The 23,713-nt window shown below is 35.2% G+C and overlaps 1 protein-coding gene across 11 annotated transcripts; it reads right to left on the minus strand.

Moving 5' to 3' along the window:
• Nucleotides 1-664: 664 nt before the first annotated feature.
• Nucleotides 665-22,615, minus strand: Cpsf6 (cleavage and polyadenylation specificity factor subunit 6). 11 transcript variants are annotated; one of them, XM_085960852.1, is made up of 13 exons: nucleotides 22,546-22,615; nucleotides 22,086-22,307; nucleotides 20,371-20,586; nucleotides 17,839-17,962; nucleotides 16,875-17,101; nucleotides 16,472-16,675; nucleotides 10,873-11,101; nucleotides 8,315-8,487; nucleotides 7,568-7,768; nucleotides 6,777-6,982; nucleotides 3,924-3,971; nucleotides 3,103-3,198; nucleotides 665-1,548 (listed from the first exon to the last, which is right to left on the minus strand). In XM_085960852.1, the coding sequence occupies exons 1-13, from the start codon at nucleotides 22,603-22,605 to the stop codon at nucleotides 1,326-1,328; spliced, it is 2,229 nt and encodes a 742-aa protein (XP_085816978.1). In that variant the 5' UTR covers nucleotides 22,606-22,615; the 3' UTR covers nucleotides 665-1,325. The 11 variants fall into 11 exon arrangements, with proteins under 11 accessions (XP_085816978.1, XP_085816976.1, XP_085816977.1 ...); XM_085960850.1 differs by having other exon boundaries at nucleotides 8,315-8,502; XM_085960851.1 differs by having other exon boundaries at nucleotides 22,543-22,615.
• Between the last annotated feature and the right edge of the window lie 1,098 nt (nucleotides 22,616-23,713).

The raw sequence follows: 23,713 nt of genomic DNA on the forward strand, positions 1-23,713 counted from the left end.
GTAGGTACTCAGATAAAATTTGCAGAAATACGTTTGAATAATATATTTCCACCCATAGCAGAGTACAAAAAATTCTATATCATTATTGGGCAGGACGAGCTTCCATTTTTTTTTTTAAACTGGTGTGTAAAAAAATGACTGCTGCACAGGCACGGTGAAAATAGATGATTCATTTGTTCTGCAAGTTTATGGGTTGTATGGTAAGTATAATAAAATAGGACCTATAAATATATAGTAAGATCACATAACAGAGACAAAAATTATTTACTGCTTTTGATGAAATAAGCTATTAGGTATTTCAAAATATGATTATTTGTACATTGTTGATCTGTTAATTCTCAATAAATTGAGAAAAACACAAATGCTTTTTTTTCTATATCCAATGTTTTTACTATTGACTGTTTAGAAGCTCAAGTTGAGTTTGGAGAGAAATAAATAATTATCGAATGGAAAGCTTCAAACTGTCAATGTAAAAAGATTGAATAGTGTTAGTTAGTATTATTGTCTCTTCTTAAAGGTAACAGTTTTTTTCCCGCATAATAATATAATACGATTGTCGATAATCGGATAGGGGGGTATAAAAAAAAAAGTTTATAAAATCATACTAATAAGGTTCAAATAACAAACAATAAAACAAAAATACAATAGTAAAATACAATGAAGGTTTTTCATAAAGATATAGCTTTACTTTCTAAATACACAAGAGTAAATGAAATTACATTGGTTTTAATTAAATGAAATGTTTCGCCAATCTTCGTATTCTTCCAGTCTTCTCAGCGCTCAGCTGCAAATCCGAATCCGACATTCCCTAACACCTAATAACAATAAGCTTAATTCTAGGAGTTAATTGATTTGCAATATGCTTACTTTCATAAGTTCATACTAGGTTCTTAATACAAAGTGAAATGAAAACAAAAAGTAATGGAATTGCTGGCTCACTATAGAAGCAGCGAAAAGATTTCAAATCTCCCGACAATTTAATGTCAATCGTCAAAACTTGCAATCTAACCTAAAATTTTGGGTACGTATTTATACTATAAAAAAAAAGTATATTAAAAGATATTTTCAAATGACCTACTTAAAAGGTTAAGTTTGAAATATAAAAATACAGTTTTTCCAATATTTTCTTGGTTTTACAATGAGCAAGATTGAAAAAAAAAATAACACGTAAAACAAAATATAACCGAGGAAAGAAAAATATTGTGGGCCACACGATAAAAAAAATGAGAACACTCGATGTTTCAAAAGTGGCAATAGTCAAGGAGCGCGTGGACATCTTTGTCCTGTTAATAATAGCCAAAGCGATGGAACACACAAAAGCCAAGTTAGTGTCTGGAGCGATGTTCCCTCTCTCTCTCTCTGTCAGCGGGGACTTCCCTGTCTCTTTCCCTACCGCTGCCGCCCCCACCGGCTCTTTCGCGGTATCTTTCTTCATAATAACTTCCTGTTCCTGAAGACGCAGCGGCTCCGGAACGAGATTTGGAGACGGATTCCACGACCGGGAGGGACTCTGCCCCCGCGCCTACTTCAGTGGGAGATTTGCGAACTCTGAAATTTTTTCCATATTGATTGATGATGTTGAATGAGACAAATGCATTATGGTGTTTGGATTTCCTCAATGTGTATTTCACTGCAATATGTTGACTATTTCAAGTCAACTTAGTCAATAACTTCTACTATGTATGCATTTGGGAGAATAAAAATAAAATAATTGTCATAATATGTTGACGTTGAAAGGAAAATACATATTATTTATGTCATTGGCTAGGTGTGTAAAGTCATCAACTACAAAAGTCAAACAATACAGACGATCATATTTAAAGTGCTAATTAAACCAACACCCACGATGGTCGAGTGAGTGTCCCGGGTTGGGCATATTCACATGTTGTTTTTAATGTATTTGGACCAGAGTATGGACGTAATAGGTTGAGAAAGTGGCCAACATTCATTTGTAAAAACAAAAATCTGTTAATATGTACAACCTCCACCCTATGGAGGCCCATATATTATCTTCTTAGGATCGGACATTGTTTAAAAAAAAAAATGTACTTTTTGATTCAGTAAAAAATGTATGGACTGCTAAGAAAACAAAAATTTTATATGAAAATACGTGTAGTATTTTGGAAGCAATGAGGAGAAGACAAAATGAAGATATTGTTTGGTTAATTTTATTAGGACAACTAATTTGTATAGCTTTATCCTGAAAGTCAAACAGACCCACCGCAGATGACTGATTTGTAGTAAGCAATATTGATCTACTTTTTTAATGACACAATCGGACACAGCATTTTGATACATTAGAAGACATGAGCTGATTTTAATCAATTGAGGTAATATTTACTTATATTAATTTATGTAGTAGATAACAGAAATAAATTTTATATATTTTTTGTTCGTTTAACGGCTGTTCCGAGTGTCGCCATATTTATAAAATTTAATACAATAATTATTTTACTTCATATCATTATGAAAATGTGTAACATTCAACATTCGTCATATTGAGATGAATCTGAAACATGAGAATATTCAAACTTTAGGCATCCTGAATATATATTCTGCATCTTCATCCATTGCCCAACGACTGCGTTTCGATTTAGAAGACACATGATTTTTTGTGATTCATATTGGCCACATTATATTTGTTGACTCAAACCTACTAAAAACCGGTCACAGTCAGCAATAATCTCAAAATTTCTCAGTCAGCCAAATAATAAATACATATGTGTAAAAAATGCATGGCAAAATGGTCACGAGATAATATAACGAGGGCAAAAGTGCAGAACCTCGTATTTGAGATTGTCAGAATGATTTGGGGGTACTCAAAAATGATGTAATGCACTTTTACCCTTGAATTAAACAGTTTTAATTATCACTTACAGAGCCTATGCAAACTAATTTGTACAAGTTTTTTGATCACTTAATAAATTTCTCTATCCTAATTTATTTTGAATCGAGTTTGTGTTTTTTATTAAATGTATGCTGTAAAACTTACAAAAAAAAAAAACTACATCAAAAGAGTTTACTCAAAACTTTGGATAACTATGTAATAATAAACCAAAGAATAAAAGTAGTTAACGATTGATTAGGCAAGCAAAGGATTACCTTTCTTCGCGGCTATGAGCTCTGTAATGATCTGTTCTATCACCTCGTGAGCGAGACCTCTCCCTTTCTCTGTCTCTGTAACTTTCCCTATAATATCTGAAAAAGGAGAAAAGTTATTATCTAAATATCGCACAGAATTCTTTTTTTAGGATACAGTCAGAAAAACTTGCAACCCACAGGGATGTTACGTAAGAAAATTAAAATGTTTTTTCCACCGCATTATGCAGATATTTGTTACTGGTAATGCTTATGTATTGTTAAAGAAACCAACGGATTTTAATAAAAAAATAAATAGAATTTCAAGGATTAATTTGAAATAAAATAATTATGATTGAAGTCAAATTAAATAGATCTATTAATGCATTGCAGGAGACATTAAATTTGCCACCACAGCAGCTAGACCTCTGGCAAATACACGGCTGTAATGATCTCAACGAGACAGTATTTAGTGAAATTGTATTGGCTCTCGGGACAGCAGACAGTATACTTGTGATCGCCAATGGCCTAGGTGTAGAGTGATCATGCCCCGATATAAAACATGTGTGAATACATATTCGAATGATACGGTAGCATGAGTTTAGCAGGCGTCGAGTAAATACGAATAGATAAATGGGAAAACAGTCTGTGAATAGAAATGGACGGTTGGTTTTGGTAAGAGTGTAGTATGTATAATGAATGTGGAATGAGATGAATAAAAATGAAGCACATACACGAGATACAATATAATAAAATATTAAACAGTTCGGCGTTTAGTAAATGCATTGTGGACACATCTAAATAAAAGTAGTCGAAACATTTATTTGGTGTATGCAAATACTTACGCGTCCCTATCCCGATCTCTCTCCCTTTCCCTAGATCGTTCCCTGTATCTGAAAATTTAACAAGACAAATGGTCAGAATAGCCATTTTCAAGTCTTTTACCAACAAGGGGTCACCGTGAATTTGTTTTGAAATAGCAATTTTGTATGTTAATACATGCAATATTTAACAAGTATCCGCATTAGTAAAATTAATTATCGCCACTTTTAATTCACCATTGGATGAATACCTACATTTATTTAAACTGTGGTTAAAATATAATATTATATCGAAAGGTAATGTAGTAAACAATATAATATTTTAATAAAAGTATGATTGCTTGTAGGGGAGTCTGGTAGAGACAACAATTATTCATACAATGGTGAAAGTCAATTATTATATACCGAATTTGGACAAAATGGCTTAAAAGATAAATAAAAAAATATTTAATGATTACTTATTGTACTTTTCTTCAGTTTGTGCGATGGATTTGATGAATGATATTAAAATATATATTGAAATGATCCGTCTAATCTAAGAGCGTAATGCATAGTCAGTCATACTTAGGCACATAAGTTCAACAGTTAAATGCTTAATGCTGCCAAAATCGGCGATTTAGAGGAAGAGAGAAAAACATGTGACATGTTTATTGTTATTATTCTTATTAGAGTGTCTTAGTTGAGGCTAACTTAGTATCAATATATCTGAATTACGCTCTAAATATCATACCTCACTTACCTTTAAATAAATCTTAGTACAGCTCCGTAGGTTTTTAAAACCGATATCTTGTACAATGTAGATAGAAACGTGCATTTATTTTCATCTGGTTTGCAGCATTAAAAAACTGTTATCCTTGTCTACAATAGTGTTTCGGAAGTGTGTAAAGTTTAATGCAGAAAATGTTATTACAATTTTTTTCAGAAAAGTTAACTACAGGATCATTTGACATACTAATGGACATTGCAGAGAACAAAGTTGCATATTGAAAATCCGTTATTCATAATCTTTACAGCATTGTTGTCCTACTTTACTAATACATAGGCTTACCATACATCCCGGCCAGTTTGGCATGTTGTCCCGGTTGTTGTTCGCGTATGAACGATTGTTAATAATAAATTGTCATTGTTGTGAAAATATATAAATATTTTCATATCCCAAATCGAGTATAGGCTTAATTACATTGGCAGACACACAGATCCAACATCTAACATTCCACGCCGACCGTCGTGGCCAACGTTTTTACACTATGTATTTGCAATTACACGCAACGATTCAATCGCTTTGGTCCTTGTTTTTGATTGGTTTAGTGTTGCTATTATTAAAAATATAGGTTGACCGAAAACTATTTCTTCGTTAGATTGGTGGCAACACTGAAGAGTATTCCCGCGCAAATTAACGTCAAAACTGAGCTGTCAAACCTAGTGGGCGGTGTTCTATATCTTCGTACGTTCTCGGCAATCTTCGCTTGGATCGGGACGACGGAAAATAGAAATTATCCCATTCTACTCACGATCGCTCCCGATACTTGAAAGAGTACATAGAAAGAATACATAGAGAATAGATTTTGACAGTCGTGGCAGATGATCGTGCCAGACACAATCTGCCAATGTAATTTGAGCTTTAGTTGACAAGTGGGTCCAATTATTCAAACATTTTCAAGAGCAACACATCGATGTACCAAATCTAGTAAAATTGATTCAATACAATATTATGTTATGTCTACCAGGAAAGTTCGCAGCTTTGGACCGTGTTTTCTCAATATTTGGTTGCATGACCGAGGCCGCATGCAGGAGTCTACGGTACGGGCGCTATTGTACTGCAAATTGAACTTATTTAGCATTCATTAACTTGAACTTTATGAGACAATTTAAAAAATGATAAAGTGTTGAAAAAAGTTCATTCCAGCGAGAAGCACGACTGGTACAATAAATAAATTAATTTAAATTTCTGATGCAGCAGATCTTCTGCATTCTACTTTTGTACATACTTTTAATAATAAAACATAGTTTATGTAATGCCTACTAATATGTCACACTGTGCCTACTGTAGAGCGGCGATTGTTCTTCTATAAATGCGAAGGTTGCGAGTTCGAACCCGCGGCTGGTCAAACTGCATAGTTTTTAATGTGTATTTGATCCAGTGACAGGCCTCAATGGGTTGGGCGAATAGCTAACTATTCCTCGTTAAAAAGTTTGTTAATCCACTCTGTGAAGCATAGATATTATGTTCCACTTGGGATCTAACATGATAATTTTTACTTACAATACATTGCATAATATTGTATGTGGTCAAAAAATAATTCTAGCTACATTGCAATAGTGTGCATATTACAAACTTGTTTAGATGTCTTTGATTTATTGTCAAAATCTAAATTTAAAGCAGTATCCATTAGTAAATCAATGTGCAGGATCACTTCAGAAAATGATGGCAAGGTGATACATATGTGTAGAATTGAAAGAGTATTTGTTCCGGTTGTTTTTAATGATATGCAATGAGGGTTACTCAAGTATTCATTGGAGTGCCTGGATTTTTAAAATTAGATTACTATGTATTCCGAACTATACAAATTTGGAGTTACAGATGGAATTACTATTTGAGATTGATTAAACTCAACTATTTTCTGAATAACCTATGGGGTCCGACCCAAAATACTTTCAGCAATATAAATGTAATGAGAAACCAATCATTTCAAAAACATTTAGTCTCTGCGTGGCGAAAGCAACCGGTTTATGGTATTCAAAATTCACTAAAATTTATAGAATTAAAATATAATGGGTATAAATGACACTTCATTTTGTTGAAAAATGGATATGGTACAATGATGATGAAAGGTTCTTATAGGACTTCTCTAGCGACAGGTTTATTGGAGTTATTACCGTTCACGTTCTTCCCGCTCTCTGTCCCGGCTGCGATCACGATACCGTGATGCGGATCTCTCTCTGCGGCCGGTGCGTCGGTGAATTCTCTCGCGGGACCGGGAACGGTCCCGCCGCGATGCAGAGCCGTAGCTCTTGGTCTCTACTCCGTGAAGTGTGTCTTGTAGAGACGAAATTAGAATCTTGCAACGGTCATCATTGGATACCTTATCGGGTTAAAATAAAGTTATTACATTTCCAATCTAATGGATAAATGAAAAGACCTGTGCATGAAAATATCGAAATATACATTTGGTTTTATCATGTTGGTTTTAATGTGAGCTGAAATTACCTACATGTCATTTTTGAAATAAAATTTTCTTTGCATCTATTTGCCAGAGTATGGCATATGACGACCACACGTCCCCAAGTTGTTCACAGATTTTCTTGTTTCATCCCAGATCGTTGATGGTGGCTCCCTGAGGATTGTATTTAGTGACCATATATAGTATGCCGGAATGTGATCAGTTTGAAGAAACCAGCAATATTGTATCGTATACGGCAGCCGTGGTAGGATGGTTGAGTGACGTCAGCAAAGAGAGAAGCATTCCATTTATAGTAGAACCTCGTTAATAAGAACATCGATAATTCGAAATTCCCTTGAACAAAAAGTCTTATTTAAAAATTTCCCCCCCATACATTTCATAAATCGTAATTCGAATTTTTTTTTTTGATTTTCGGTCCTGTGGAATTCGTATTAACGAGGTTTTACTGTATTTACCTGAATCATATAAAATTGGCAAACAACATACTTTGCTCTGTTTGATGAGGGAAATGGCAGTGACGAGGGTCTCAATGGCACTCGCATACTCCCCAGCGGCCGCATCGGAGACGGCTCTGGCGATGGCGCTGCTGGACACTGTCCTGTTTCTCCCCATTACCTCTTCGAACTCTTGCTCACTCATGTGGGTAGGGGGGACTAGGGGAGCCTCGGTTCGACCATCATACGCCCCCTGGGAATTAAAATTGTTATTTTTTTTTTACATTGCTGTATATAGCCATTACATAATCTGAGATTTCTGAATTCATAAGGCAATTACCGATTTTCTGTGATCGCATTGGACTTTGAGGTAAATTGATTTTTAGGAAGGGAAAAAATTCCTGGTTCAATGCAACCACTGATGACTGCCAAAAGCATTTTATATTACAAGGAAATATCTAAATAACATTCGACTATTTGACCGTGATCGTGATGTTGCGTTGTTGATAGGGTGCAATTTGTTAGAAGATGTTAAGTTATCAAAAGTGCTGAAATGACCTTTAGTTTGTTGTAACTGGCAGTTTTAATGTAACTTCTTGAAGTTTCAGTTATTCTATGAAAAATAGAATTTATTTAATAGCCACCTCATAATATGTGTACTTATGAAGCTACCGAGCTACTGATTATCTACTTACTTACAGGGAAAAATGCATGTAGTATTAGAGTGTGACTAAGCTAAAAGTTAACTGCCTATAATTTTGGTGTACAAAAGTGGAGTAAGGATAGAAGCATGACTTACGGGTGGTCTCTGGTAAGGCTGAGGCCTGGAGTGGTACTGTTGTCCCTGTGGCGGGAGAAGTTGAGGGGCGGCAGACGGGGCCTGCGGCGGAGGGCCAGCTCCTGCGGTGGCACTGGCAAGCGGGAAGAAGGCTGGGTTCACGTGCGGAGCCGGCTGCCCCACGCCTGCTACTCCTGGAACGATGACGCCTGTTAATATATACACGATTCCTTTTTCTTAACCAGTATTTTCCAGGAGGAACTAACACGTGTTCCATTACAATGACAATACTTTTCAAATAATATATTACAAGGTGTAAAGTCGTGAATGTACTTATGTGATCATTGATAGAAATATCAATTTCAATATTGATATTTCCATGCGATGATATCAAAGGAGAGTGATTTTCCTTGCAATGATTATCGCACTCGATTTTAGATTTTATGCATTTAGGCTGAGATATTGTAATATGATGATCTCATTTAACCGAATTGAATTTGTACATTCAAAATAGCAGTGATTATACTTGTGTGATGATCACACAAAGAAAAAATGATAGTTGCCAGCCATTTTGGTCAAATGTCCTAAAAAAAAAACCTGATCAGTGCCACGGACGAGTTAACTCGCCAAAGCATGTATGTCGCGTCAGGCCACGGACGAGTTAACTCGCGAGTTCTAGTAAACATCATAATTTCTGAATAAACTATTTGTGTATGTTTTCTAAACAATATTTATCATTTTAGTGTGAAAATATTCACGATAAACATGTTGATTTGGTAAATTTTCAGAAATATTTATCATTCTGTTCTTATTTCATATTTTTTAAGGGATTTATTTTATTCCAAAAATAGCTGGCCTACAAGTGTCCACCTGGTAAAAATTGGCTGGCAGTGATAAGGTTAAGTTAATAGAAATGTCTTATTTTTTTACAGGTATAATAACTTCTTTAATTTCTTTTATTTTGTCAACTGTCAATTCATGGTGGAACTGCATTGTATTGTTGTTTTTATTTAATAAAACACAATTTTTTTGTAGTACTTATTCCACTTTTAATCAAGAGATTAGGACCGGTTTCGTCCGCCTCAGAGGGACATTTTCAAAACTGAGTTGAAAATGTCCCTCTGAGGCGGACGAAAGCGGTCCTAATCTCTTGATTAAAAGTGGAATAAGTACGTTTTATTAAAAAAAACAACCATATAATAACTTCTGAAAAAACTATTCTACATATTTTTTATTTGTATGTACACATACAACATTTTAGAATACCTTTCTTTGGAAGATAATTATGTACATACATAATAATATATATATGTACATACAAGAAAAAAATTGTACATTTTTGTTGACTTGCTAAGATTTTATGAGAATTTAAACTTCCATTTTTCTTTCTAGAGCCTTTAACTGCAGTGCAATAATCGCATAAGTAAAATCACCACTTTACTGCAATTCTGCAATCAGCTGAATTAAAAAAATGCGACAAATTAATTGGTGTTCTGAAGTTTCAGAATCATGAACCAATAATTTACTTGTTATCGGCTTAAATCAATACGGTGTAGAAATTGTGCGTATAACTTGCTGTAAAAAACAGCAGATCGACTATATTACAGTATTACCTCGTTAATACGAATTCCATGGGACCGAAAATCGAAAAAAAATCGAATTATGAAACGTAGGGGGGAAAAATATTAAAATTTAGAATTTTTTTTTTTTTTGATTTTCATTAATTTCGTTTCTGATCATAGATGTGCCTACCGAATTGGGTCATAAAATATCAGGATTATTCGTAATAATATGTAAAATAAGTAATTTTTGATTTTTTAAGAGAGGTCTGTCACAATTTTCAATGACCGGCTCATGAAATAGTGTACTTGATTACGATTTATTGAATATTTTTGTATGCCAGGGACTCTGAGTTTACAAAAGTCATAATTGTCAAAATTGGTCAAAATTTGAATTAAAGGTATGGTTTTATACGAAAATAATGTTACGGCACTTTTTTTTCGGGAAAATTTCGAATTACGGCGAATTTCGAATTATCAGTGTTCTTACTAACGAGGTTTCACTGTATTATGTATTGTCAAAAACCTTTTAATAGGTGGGTTGGCTTTTACGTAAATCCATACAATATTAATTAATTGATATTGTATGCTTGTGCAGTAGGTAACAAGGTTTTTTTATCTCGTAAATATTTTCAAAAACGGTATTGTAGTTACAGTGAAGACATTATTTTTACACTACAACACAATATCTTATTCTCAAGCTATTTCTCGAGCAAATTCTCAAAAAAAGGATTTAATGACACGTGAGTAGAGACTCACCACCATAGGATAGCTTATAAGGGGAAGCACGGCGACAGGAACAAGGGGGAGGTGCGCGCTAAATGGTGATTAATTGAAATGGGTTGCTAGACATGAATGAACCTTTTCCACCTCCCTGTATGCGGCGCCTGTATCTTATGGCAGTGAGTCCCAGTTCTGTGGTATTCCATTTTACAATAGTACAATAATAAATCAATTAAATCTGACGAATTAATTAAGTAAAATTTTGTTACCATGTTCATATTAAAATAGGAAAGCTACCTGGGGGCATGTGCTGTGGGGGCGGTCCCCTTGGGGGGCCTTGAGGCTGCAAGTGTTGCTGGGGCGGGGGAGCTCCTCCAGGGAAGTGGTGTGGCTGATGCGGTTGATGCGGCGGCTGATGGGGGGGCTGTTGCAGAGGTCCACGAACGCCTACACCCCCTCCCCAATCTCCGGGACGGCCGCCACCCGGTCGAGATTCTCCAGGACGACCCGGACCGGGGCCTTGGAACTAAAATGACAAATATGATTAGAGTGTAAATATCAAACAGCTGGCCTCCTCCCATTAACGTTTGCTGCGCTTATGGAGACGTTCTAAACCTTTTCTATGCCTGACAATATTACTATGGCAGTATCTGACAGGCCGCAGATTTTTTTATTATTACTATTTTTTAGATTATGCAAATCAATCAACAGTGGCTAGTAATTTGAGTTTAAAGTCGGACGAGATAACTCGCAAAAATTTTCATGTGGGGCCTGTCGACCACGAGTGAGAAAGCTCGCTGAAGGCATAGAACTGGTTAAAAATGAGAATCGCATATTGCCCACATCAGTATGGGCAAACACAATATAAAATCTCATTGGTTGAAAACCACAAGATACTATTGATTGCATTGTCTGTATACCGTTTAATACCAATACACCGACCAATGTATGACTCCGAACGGTTTTCGTACTGTCGGGAAATGTGAATGCATCAAATCTAATGTGAATTAAGGCCCTTCATACCTATATATCAGGGATGGCCAGTGCGTCGATCGCGATGGTATTTTTGGTTGATTGCGGACATAATAATATATTCTACTATTTCTCGTGAATTCTTCTATATTTCTTGTCAATGAATGAATGGGAAGAGGATTTTTTCACTATGGCAAAAGAAAAATATATTAAATTTGTATTATTTGTACCCTACTTCGAGTGTATCAATTCCGAAAAGAGGCAACATTGAAAGACATTTTCGAACCGTCCATGGAAACTATGATGGAAATTATCTGCCTGGTACATACTGAGCTGCATAAAAATAAAGTGAGACAATTGAAATCACAATAGTCTGGTCAAGTCTTTTCTCACCAAGTTTAATGAAAAATCCAAGACAGCTACCGTGGCTTCTTTGGTAGTAGTGGTTAATGAAACATAAGAAACCCTTTGAAGATGGTGAAATATGGAAAGAGGGTTTTATTGTAAGCCGGAGGGAGGCATTATTTAAAAATTTTGAAAATAAAACTAAAATAATGTCTTCAATCAATGACACATCATTATCAACAAATACAGTCATGCTAAAAATACAAGTGATGAGCTTAAACTTGGAAGAAATTCTACAGGAAAACATTAATAAATGTAAATTCCTATCCTTGCAATTTGACGAGTCTGTAGATTAAAAGGATATTACATAACTATGCGTTTTTATTCGATTGGTTTTTGAAGATATGTAATATGTATGCTTCAGAAGAATTATTAATAGTTTTACCACTGAAGAAACAAACCAGAAAACTATATTATTCCTATCCTATATTATTCGTACTCGATTTTCTATTCATAAACTAGTATCGGTAACGAATGATCGAGCTCCTGCTATAATAGGGAATTATGTTGGGTTTTAACTTCATGTAAAGATGATGAAGCAATACCAACTTTTCTCAGTTATTATTGCATTATACTCCAGCAGGTGTTATGTTCAAAGGAGTTCAACCTGAATCACGTGATGGAGGTTGTTTTTAAAATTGTGAATTCAATTCGTGGTAAAGTTTTAACAAAGAATGCAATTTCGATCACTATTAGAAGAATGTGGATCGGAAAATGGTGAACTTTTGTTGCATACGTGTAAGGTGGCTTAGTCAGGTTAAGTTTTTGAAAAGATTCAGAGATATGTTATCTGAAATTAAACAGTATTATAAGAAGGTAACAGAATATCATCAACTAGATGACAAAACGTGGTTACTTGATCTTGCCTTTCTCTGTGCCTGTGACATTACAGAATGATGGACATATGGATTCGTATGAAAATAAAAAATAAATTTTAACCCTCGTCCCGCTAACGGCATCTAGAAGTGCCCATAAGTTTCTACCTCCATATGTTCGTCATTCTGCGAGTAACACAGTCGAAATTTGTTTGAAAAACTAGCTGGGTTATTCCTTTACTGACATCTTTGATATTTTTCAATAAGACTTTTTAAATAATTCGAAATCAAGCAAAGACACATACCCTGTCGATATTGGAGTAAAACAGATTTCCAATGATTGGTTTCAAAATTTACCACTAGTTCTTTTGCGCAATTTGCGCCGGCGCGAATTGTGCAATATGATCTCATACATGAAATCGGCTACTGCGGTGATAATTTTCAACAGTCGATTGCTTTCGTGTTGTGATTGATACATTTCAAAGTTTTCTACGGTTTTCTATAAAATTATTATTGATGCGCCATTCTGTTATTAATTAATTATGTACGTTAATTCTTTAAATGAAAAGTGATTTTATGAATTAAATCAGTGGCTGTAAAGTGAAAACGAAATTATTAACACATAAATAATTTAAAATTCCTATAATAAATCTTTTGTACTGTATGGAAATACATACGAAAAATTGAGAACAGGTAAATAATAATCAGTAAAATATTTAAATTTAAATTAAAAACTGTAAAATAGATTATCAAAATTCACGGCCACTCATTTTTATTTCAAGGAAAGTGATGATTAAAATTCTTCTCATTTCAGTCGAATAAAGAACTAAGATTAAAATTTAATATTATTGTGTAGTGAATTAAAACTTTAAATTTCCTCAAAACTGTTAAGTTATAATAGTATATTTAGTGTTTAAATAAAAATGTCTATCCCTGACGTTGAATGTTTGGATTCGGACTATGAGATGGAAAGTGATAATGAAGAAGCTGCGCTAGTAGAACATCCCGACGATGTTGACGAGCCTTCCAATATAGGCAGTGATGAAGGAGTGGCTGAACCGTCTACCAGTGCAGCACCAGACAGTTTACTCCAATCGTGGACTGCGGGTCCTTTCATGCCGATCACATACGATTTTGATAGTTTCAACTCAGGCGTTAACCCTAGTGTACAGCTCAATGAAAATTCCACAGAAATGGAATTTTTTCGTCATTTTCTTAAAAACAATAATGAATACCATAGTTAACCATACAAATAATTACCACAACCATATGCTAAGAGATAAGACACAGGCCCACACTCCGAATGCAAGGATCCATGCCTGGTATGATACATGCCCAGAAGAGATGTATGTTTTTTATGCTGTATCAATGTTGATGACAAGAAATCGCCATCTCACAATTGAAGAACATTGGAGTGCTGATCCATTATTAAATTCTAAAATATTTGGCCAAACTATGATAAGAGATCGGTATGAGTTGATTCTACAAATGCTACATTACTCTGATACCCAAACCCCTACTGGAGATCGCCTTTATAAAGTGCGCTCACTTCTTGACCACTGCAGAAAAATATTCAAAGAAACAATGCTACCAAACGAAAATCTCTGCATCGACGAAAGTATCATTGTTTTTAAAGGGAGATTAATATTCCAACAATTCATACCGTCAAAAAGACATAGGTTGGAATCAAATTATTTGTGATTTGTGATGTGGAAACCGGTTATATTTTAGACTTTATTATTTATTGTGGTGTAGAAACCGAAATAAGTGATAGTGAACTTTTAGGAATATCTGGGGCTGTTGTCACCACTTTGATGAAGGATTATTTTGGTAAAGGGCATAAACTATTTTGTGATAATTGGTACAGCAGCCCAGAATTATTTCAGTTTCTACATAAAAAAAAGACAAATGCTTGCGGCACGGTACGTAAAACACGAAAGTCAATGCCAAAATTTGATAAACTGAAGAAAGGACAAGTAAAATCTCTTAACCGTGGCCCATTGCTCGTGTTAAAATGGCATGATAGGCGGGAAGTGCATATGATCAGTACCATGCACGATGACTCCATGGTACCGACAGATAAAATTAATAGGGCCACAGGACAACCCATTATAAAACCACAATGCGTTGTGGATTATAATAAAAATATGGGCACGGTAGACAAAGCTGACATGATGTTGAGCAGCCTCTCGTGTATGCGAAAGAGTCTTAAGTGGTATAAAAAGGTTGGATTCCACATCATAGATTTATTTTTATTAAATAGTAGCATTCTTTACAAAGTTATCACCGGTAAAAAAATTAGTTTAGCTGAATTTCAATTAAACGTAATCCGACAATTAATCGAAACATATGGCAGTGCCTCAAGACCATCGACATCACAAACTACTCGAGTAGCTAATAACCCAAAAAGAATTTTAAAAACAGAGCTCCTAAGACATTTACCCCGTAAAATTCCTCCAACAGTAAATAAAACAAAACCATATCGAAGATGTCGTGTGTGTATTGCTTCAACTACTAAAGATAAAAAAAGAAAAATGACGAACATTATGTGTGAAGCATGTGATGTCGCTTTATGCTCTGTGCCCTGTTTTTATGACTACCATGACAGAATCAATTTTTGAAATATAGTTAAGCAATAACATTAACGATTGTGTGCTTTCTGTGTAGGTGTTAAAAAACGTGTGAACATTAATCATCGGCGCAAGTGTCTACCACTTATCCGGTATCATAGAGGCCGCTTCACTCTGCGGTATGTACTCCAAGCGTGCTTTATTATGTATGACAGAATTTCTTAAAGCTCTGTTGCTTAATTTACGATCTTTTTGTTTATTTTCACATGCTGTAAAATTAAAAGGAATGTTTTATTATAGCTAGAGCCACTCAGTGGATTTTTAGGTACATTTTTAATGACGTTTCGGTATGATTTATGAATCGTAAAAATCGCAGCGCGCCCGAACAAGTACATGAGCGAAATTATGTCGATAAAGATTTCTAATATTCGATATACTTGTACAAGTAAATTGTGTAACTATTGTCGAAATAACAGTTAATGTGTACTTATTTTTTTTAGAAGTGAAATACATAATAATTATATTATACTCATCAATTCGATTTGTTCCTATCTTTATTTTTTATATTGTATAAAATATCTGTTTTCAAAATATATAAATACATATTCGAATTATAAAAATTTTGTTTTTATTGTTCTCACGTGATATAATAACAAGCGAAATCAGTCGATCCCATAAATAATTCTATCAACTACAGTAAAACCTCATTAATAAGAATACCGATAATTCGAAATTCGCCGTAATTCGAAATTTTCGCGAAAAAAAAGTCCCTTTATTTTCATAAGAAACCATACTTTTAATTCGAATTTCGTATTTCGAACTGATTTTAGAGTCCTGGCATATAAAAATATTCAATAAATCGTAATGAAGTACACTATTTCATGAGCCAGTTCATTGAAAATTGTGACAAAGTACTTATTGTGGGTGGTTTTAGAGGAAAGGGAGAGGTGTATGATACATGTCGGTGTGAATCATTCAGTGTACACTATTTTGGAATATAAATCGGTTTATTCGAAGACAACTTTTCAAAAAATGGTTTTCTATATTTGTTGGTTTATAATTTCTATTTGCATATCAAAGATTTAAGCTTCAAAGTAACATTAAATTTAGGAGAAAAATAATGAATTGACTCACTACATAAGGTGGAGGCTGTGGGTGATGATGCGGGTGGTGATCAGGCTGGTGCTGCATGGGAGGCGGGGCAGGCCCCGGAGGTCTGGCGGGTCCAGGTGGAGGTCCCGGTCGCGGTCCCTGCCCGCCACCTGGTCCTCCCCACTGTTGCGGAGCATGTTGAAAACGTGGAGCTCCTGGACCACCTTGTCCATGCATCGGAGGGCCCTGTAATACGTTTTTTGAAATTTACAAGTTTTCACTATATTGTATTTCAAAACTCAAATCGTTATGATAATGCTTTCACCTGTTGGGTGTTCATGTATTGATTAAAAACATTTTACAGGTTAATAATATTTTCAATTAGGTAGTTATTTAGTAAATATATCATTCTACAAGAACGAATGAAGTGAAGAAGTTGGTTTACCTGCATAGGCAGTCTCTGCGGTTGGTGGTGTCTGGGCGGAGGGCCTCTCATGTTCTGCTGATGAGGCGGGGGCAGCATCATTCTTTGTCCGCCACCAGGTCCCATACCTCCCCCGGGACCCATATTGTTGCCGGGGCCCATACCCCCTCCAGGACCCATGTTCCCGCCGGGCCCCATGCCTCCACCTGGACCCATTCCGCTATTGTTCGGCCCACCAAAGTAGTGGTCTGGAAAACAAACCACATTATTTAAATAATATGTCCATATACATTTAACGTTGAACCAAATTGAATGTTTTCCTCAAAATGAACATAAGAAGGCTTGCACATCAGAACTCGCCACATGCGTCTTACGACGAATTCGTCGATGTGATGTCATCATAAACCAAGAAACAAACGTTATCAAATGGAGCTTCGCAGATTGGCCGATGCAACTGCGACGCTGCTGCATGCGTCGAGTTGCGTTGACCAGAGCCTGCATGTCGACATTGGCCAATATCGACACCGCGCATGCACACAGCCGCACAATCGGCCATTTCTCTCCAGACTGTCACCGCGTTCGGAGCAGCCGCGATGCGGCGTATGTCGATATCGCTGGGCAGATGCGCAAGGTTGTATCATGGAACACCGGGTGCCCGTTCTCGGAAGTTTTGATTTATGGCGGTCAGGCACACGAGGCGAGTTGTGATTTGCGAGCCGGCTAACATTAATAATATAGATTGATAAGCTATAATCTAAATACATACTATGCAAGAGTATTCATCAGCCATTTACTTATTACTGTTTACAAAATACAAATTTGGGAATCACTGCTCTAAATAGTGGATAAGAGAATCTTTAACAACCAATTATCTATATTATGTCTCAAGGAGGCGCCATATTATGGTGACTGGTGCATATAATTATTGGAATTACATTTTGTAGATTGATAAAAATAAACATAGCTGATGATATAAAAAATTCACCTCCAGGGTGTTGATGTTGTGGTCCGGGAGGTCCACTAGGATGAGGTCCTCTCATTCCTCCTTGGCTGTTAGGACCGGGAGGAGTAGGCCTGGTCTTGGATTGGCTTTCAAATTGGTTCAATGCCTGAAATTATGTTACAATATAATTATGTCAAACTGTAAACCATTTCTTCTGTGGTCTCTTATTCAAAATATCTGACAATAAAAAAATCCAATAGAATGTAAAGTTTTGTAAACAATAAGAATGAAAAATGTCAGCAACAAATTGAACACAAACAGTAACCACCCCTAATTGGATAAAATAAAAAAAATGCCACCAATCGATTTGTGTTATTGGGCATTGCAGTGTGCGCCTGCAATTCATTTCAAAGATTACCACGCATTTCATTGAATTTTAGACGTAAAATGCGGGAAATAAAAACCTACAACCATAAATTAAATGTACTAAAATGAAATGGACCTGTAGAAACTACACACAACTTGCGGGAAAATGTGATTCTGAGCATGTAAAATCAGGGTTGAACTGTATTATAAATGTAGGGTTTAAATAAGTGTATCAGTGTTGGCTTTTGACATTTTCAACCAATCAGAATTTTTAAAAAATAGGATTGGCTGATTTATATATTGTTCATGATCGTTATTGTCGACAGTGTTTACATCGAGCCTTTTGTATCGGGCTGTCTTGCTTGCCCCCCATTCCCATTCTCTCTTGTTTTGCTCCTGAATTATTAAACCTTATTTACAATGTAGTAAATTTCTAAGTAACACTCCCCCCTACCATTAATTTTAAATACAGTTTGATGATAATCTTTCCTCCTAAATATTAAATTGACTCATTATACAAGCAGTGCCCTCTTTCAGGCTTTGCATCTAGTAATAACATTATTACAAACGTTAATAATATATTATTGAAGCCTTTGTGGCCTTGGGAATACACCTGTATAAGCCGATTGTCATTTAAAGTGTGTTAGATTTGTTGGTTTGATTACGTAAGTCACATACGGACAACTAAGTTAATGCCGGCTCCACACAATATGTTGATTTCTTCACATGTTTTGCAACTGGCCAAAAGTTAACACTAACAAAATAATTAATATAACATTAGAACCATCTTGCTTCTTACGGTGCAGCATAACCATTGGTTTTGGAGCCTGGCACCGGGCTACTATACAAGTATCATAAAATGTTCTAAATTATGGTAGAAAATAAATTTTTAATACAAATAAAAACATTTAAAAATTAATCACTCGGAACTGAACCGAAAACCGGAACCAAACCGATATACAGTCGAACTTGGTTATTACGAGGAAGATGGGACTGACTGAATTTGCTCTTTATGAGCGTTACTAGTGATACAGTAAAACCTCGTTAGTAAGAACACTGATAATTTGAAATTTGCCGTAATTTGAAATTTTTACCCGAAAAAAAAGGCGCTTGAACATTATTTTCATATAAAAAAAAAGGCCCTTGAACATTATTTTCATATAAAACCATACCTTTAATTCGAATTTCGTAATTTGAAAAATTTTTGAGTCCCTGGCATATAAAAATATTCAATAAATCGTAATAAAGTACACTATTTCATGAGCTAGTCATTGAAAATTGTGAAAACTTTTCTTAAAACATCAAAAATTACGTATTTTATGATGGTAATACAAATAATCCTGATATTTTATGACCCAATTCGGTAGGCACATCTATGATCAGAATTAATGAAAATCAATTTTTTTTTTTCAAAATTTTAATATTTTCCCCCCATACATTTCGTAATTTGTAATTCGAATTTTTTTTCGATTTTCGGTCCCATGGAATTCGTATTAATTAGGTTTTACTGTATCAGAGAATAGGTATTTTTAAATGAGCGATCACATAACACAAAGTCGCAATTCAAACAAAAATACACAATTAGAATTTTTCCCCAAAACAAGCATGGCATTCATAAACTAGAATAGTTTTTTATTGTAATGAACGCTGGTAGGTACCTACTGACTTCACAAACCTTGGATTTTTACATGCAATCTAAACCATATGCGTGGATACTTCTTCAATATTGTCAGCGAAAACACCAATTAGGTAGCTACTTAAGACACTTAGCTAGTGTCGTAAATGTAATCCGTTCCCGGCGGCATCCCGTCCGGTCGGATTTTATTGCTTAGGGTTGAAATGTTTTTAAACGATTGACACATAACAGTTTTAAGAAAATTTTTGATGATATTTTAGCTCGGTATACCCGATAAGTAGCTCGTTACAAAAGTGAATAAATGTATGGAGAAAATCATAAACTAAAATGTCAACGAACGTTTCCTCGTTACATCCGAGATCTCACTATATCCGTGATCGTAATAACCGAGTTCGACTGTATTTTTTTTTTTACTTGAGCCGGAACGAAAAAAAAAACGGTTCAAAGGCCTGTTTAAATTGCATGTAAATATGCTCGTCTTATGTCTGTCAAATCACCATACTTCGATAAGCATACGGATCAATGATGTTTCCGAAGGTGAATTAAAGCTCGTGAAAGAAAAATATATATACCTGTTTAGTTGGTAATGTGACAACTGGATTTTGTCCATGTAGTTCTGTCTTGGGCATTCGGTCCAGACACATGCGAACTGACATTTCTGACCCAAGAGATATCACGCAGAAACCTTTTGACTGGCCATTAGCACGGTTCTCGAAGAATCTTACGTCTATGAAGTCATTTACTCCGAGATTCTGTACTGCCATAGTTATATCTTCATCAGTGGTCCACTGTAAAAACAAAAATAAGAGTTATGGCACGAATTTATCTGCTGCCGCATTCCTTTCGTGGTCGCAAAGTTCACGAGGTTATCTTTAAACATAATATAACTCCTGTCTTATTGGTTCATCCCGTTTGCCCCCCCTTCCGGTATATATTATTACCCGCCCCAACTACCGAACCTTATTTTCAAAAGGGTATAGTTTTCTTTGGTCACTAATTAGCTATATTTCAAAAGCAATATTTTGACCGATAATGATACAGTACTCTACTCGTCAAAAAAATACTTGAAAGCGGGTCGTAATTCACATATTTTAATGCAAAAATTATATAGACATGCAATACAATTGTTTTTCATGAAAACTAAACATGATGACAGAAGCAAGCGCAACAATGACCAGTGACAGTAGGTGTATTTCACCATAACGATCCGACACATTAACAGTTTTGCTCGGTATACCCGAGAAGTAGCTCATTATAAAAGTGAATAATTTTTATTATGGAGAAAATCATAAACTAAAATGTTAAAGAATATATCCTAATTACATCCGAGATCTCACTATTTCTGTGATCGTAATAACCAATTCAACTGTATTAAACAGTAAATCACTTAACGCAACCACTTATTCAGTGTTGTTAGTTTTTTTCTGAATATGATTGGAAGATTATGTCATTTCGTAATTCATGCACCATGATGAATGTACCTATGTGTTGACGGTTGCATTATTTTCCACTACCCATTTAATGGTAACGCGCCAGTCCTTCCTAGCTAGTGCATCTTCTGATTTGACTGTATGAGCTGCGGTCGGTTGACAATTATTGCCTTCATTCTCAGAATCCAAGCGTCTTGGTGTATCTATGAGCTCGTCTTCAGTCGGAAGTGGCGCATACTCCTCAGAACTTTTTGCTATCTATTCTTCTAAAACATTTCACGTTAGCTCTCTGAATTTTCAGTCGCCCTCTGAATCAATTCTTCTAATGGAACTAAGTCTTCCGGTTCCCAGTTGTCATCATCTTGATTCATCGAGGGCCACAGCTTTTTTTCAGGATAAAATTATTACTCGTCCTGGTAGGTTGTTCCATGCCTCAGCTACGTTAAATACGACAACGGATAGCTGATATAGGCACATAGCGGACTACTGAATTTTACATACGAATACCGGCAAATTATAGAGCATGATTTTGTGAGTTTAACTAGTAAAAATAACGGCAGATTATAGTAGTTGTCGGATAATCGAGCGGTGGATTACTGAGAGAGTACTGTACTATGATTTTACCATAATTGGTAATGAAATATATTTTATTAGTGTTTTATATTGCATAAACTGGTGTGGTACCTATTTAAGTTCATAGTGATATCAACATAATATATGAAAATGTAAATTACTGGGTGTTTTTTTTGACTATATGGAGTACTGTATCTTTACCTCTTCGTCAGAGAATGCTGGTTTTTGGCACATTTACCCATTTTTATACAACGTTGGTAAACAAGTCAGGTTCAAAATCTTACCCATGTCAGATTTCCCACGTAAAGCTGATGCCTTCGGCCCATGTGTCCGTGGTGACCCTGATTGCTATTATTGCCGTGGTATCCTCCACCGCCATTAGTTTCTTCGGGTGGGTGATGTTGGGTCGCCGGTTGATGCGGCGCCATGTCACCATCGTCAGTTTTGCTTTGTGGGGCGGAGAGAACATCATCGTAAAGGTCTACATTTTCGCCGGCGAATTCATCCTAAAAAGCATAATTCCAATACGTCAAAACGGGTGCAACGTTGCGGAATGATTCTCACGTAAATTTACATTGCAGTCACACGACTATGCCAATTAAGGGAAGAATCGACAACCGGCCGATAAAACAGAGGATTTCGCTATTATTAAAGATCTGTTGTGGGGGCTCAGAATTAATTTTTGTATAAAAGTGGTTTAGGTGTCTTATAAACGGTATAATAGTTAAAATGTATACATACTACCTGTGAAAAATCTGTTTCATTGTCTTCGTTATAGATATCTATATCGACGCCGTCCGCCATTTTCGACAACATGTTAAGCGACAATGTTGCCAATATGTATTTAAAAAAAAATCTGTTTCAGTGTTGTTAATTAAAAAATCTATTTTTCAATATTTGTATAGATAATATTTAAAATACTTCATACTACGAAGGGTAAAAACTCTTTGGGAAAACAGGTCCATTTACCTGGATCACCCAATGTTAAAACTCCAACTGTTTTTGGGTGCATTTGTTTGTGCATCGTTAGTGCACGTTTGTGCATGATTTTTTTTCGTTTGTGCACCTATAATAACCGAAAAATTCCAATTTCAAATTGGGTGTTCCAGCTAAACGTTGGGTCACCCAATGTTAAAACTCCAACTTTTTTGAGTGCATTCGTTTGTGCATCGTTAGTGCACTTTTGTGCACGCATTTTTTTCGTTTGTGCACGCACATTAAGGGGGTTATTCGCATTTCAATTTGGGTGACCCAGCTAAATGCTGGATACTTGTGTCACTAAGCTTAGATTTTTTTTTAAAAATAAATTGTAAACTCTTGTGCGTCGATAGTAAACGTTAGTGCACGATTTTTTTTTGCCTTTTAACCTATATTGAGCGCGCTATTTGATTTTTAAGTTTGTATGCAAAACCTGACTGCGTGAGTTTAAAAAAATTTTTATTTGTGAATTCTCTTGTCGCGTAACTAGTGGAAAATTCTGCATACTTGTTAATTTTTTTTCTTATATAGTTCGTGAGATATTTGATATGAAATATTTGATGAACGTTAACTAGAACCACCCAACAATTTTTTTTAACTTTTTATTAAGTCATTAATTTGTCTATTATTGGCTTACGTTTGTGCACGTGCTTTTATTGTTTTCAAGATTACATCGTGAGAGATATTATTTTTTTTAATTTAGTAACTTGATACTTAAACCAATAAATTTGCCTTAAAATTTTTTTGTTAAATGCATACGATTATGTTTATTTATTTAAACTTTTTTCACGTTTTTTCAAATTTTTATCTCTTATATTAAGCTAGAAATTTGATTTTGAATGGCCGTCAAGTTTTAACATTTCAAAGATGTTTTTTTCACATTTTTTAAATGCATTCCTTTGAGTAATTTAATTACATGATTTTTGATGAAGTT

The sequence above is a fragment of the Rhyacophila brunnea genome, unplaced genomic scaffold (genome assembly GCF_057557595.1).
Source record: "Rhyacophila brunnea isolate RB1 unplaced genomic scaffold, BYU_Rbru_1.0 scaffold_12, whole genome shotgun sequence".
Classification (NCBI taxonomy): Eukaryota; Metazoa; Arthropoda; class Insecta; order Trichoptera; family Rhyacophilidae; genus Rhyacophila; species Rhyacophila brunnea.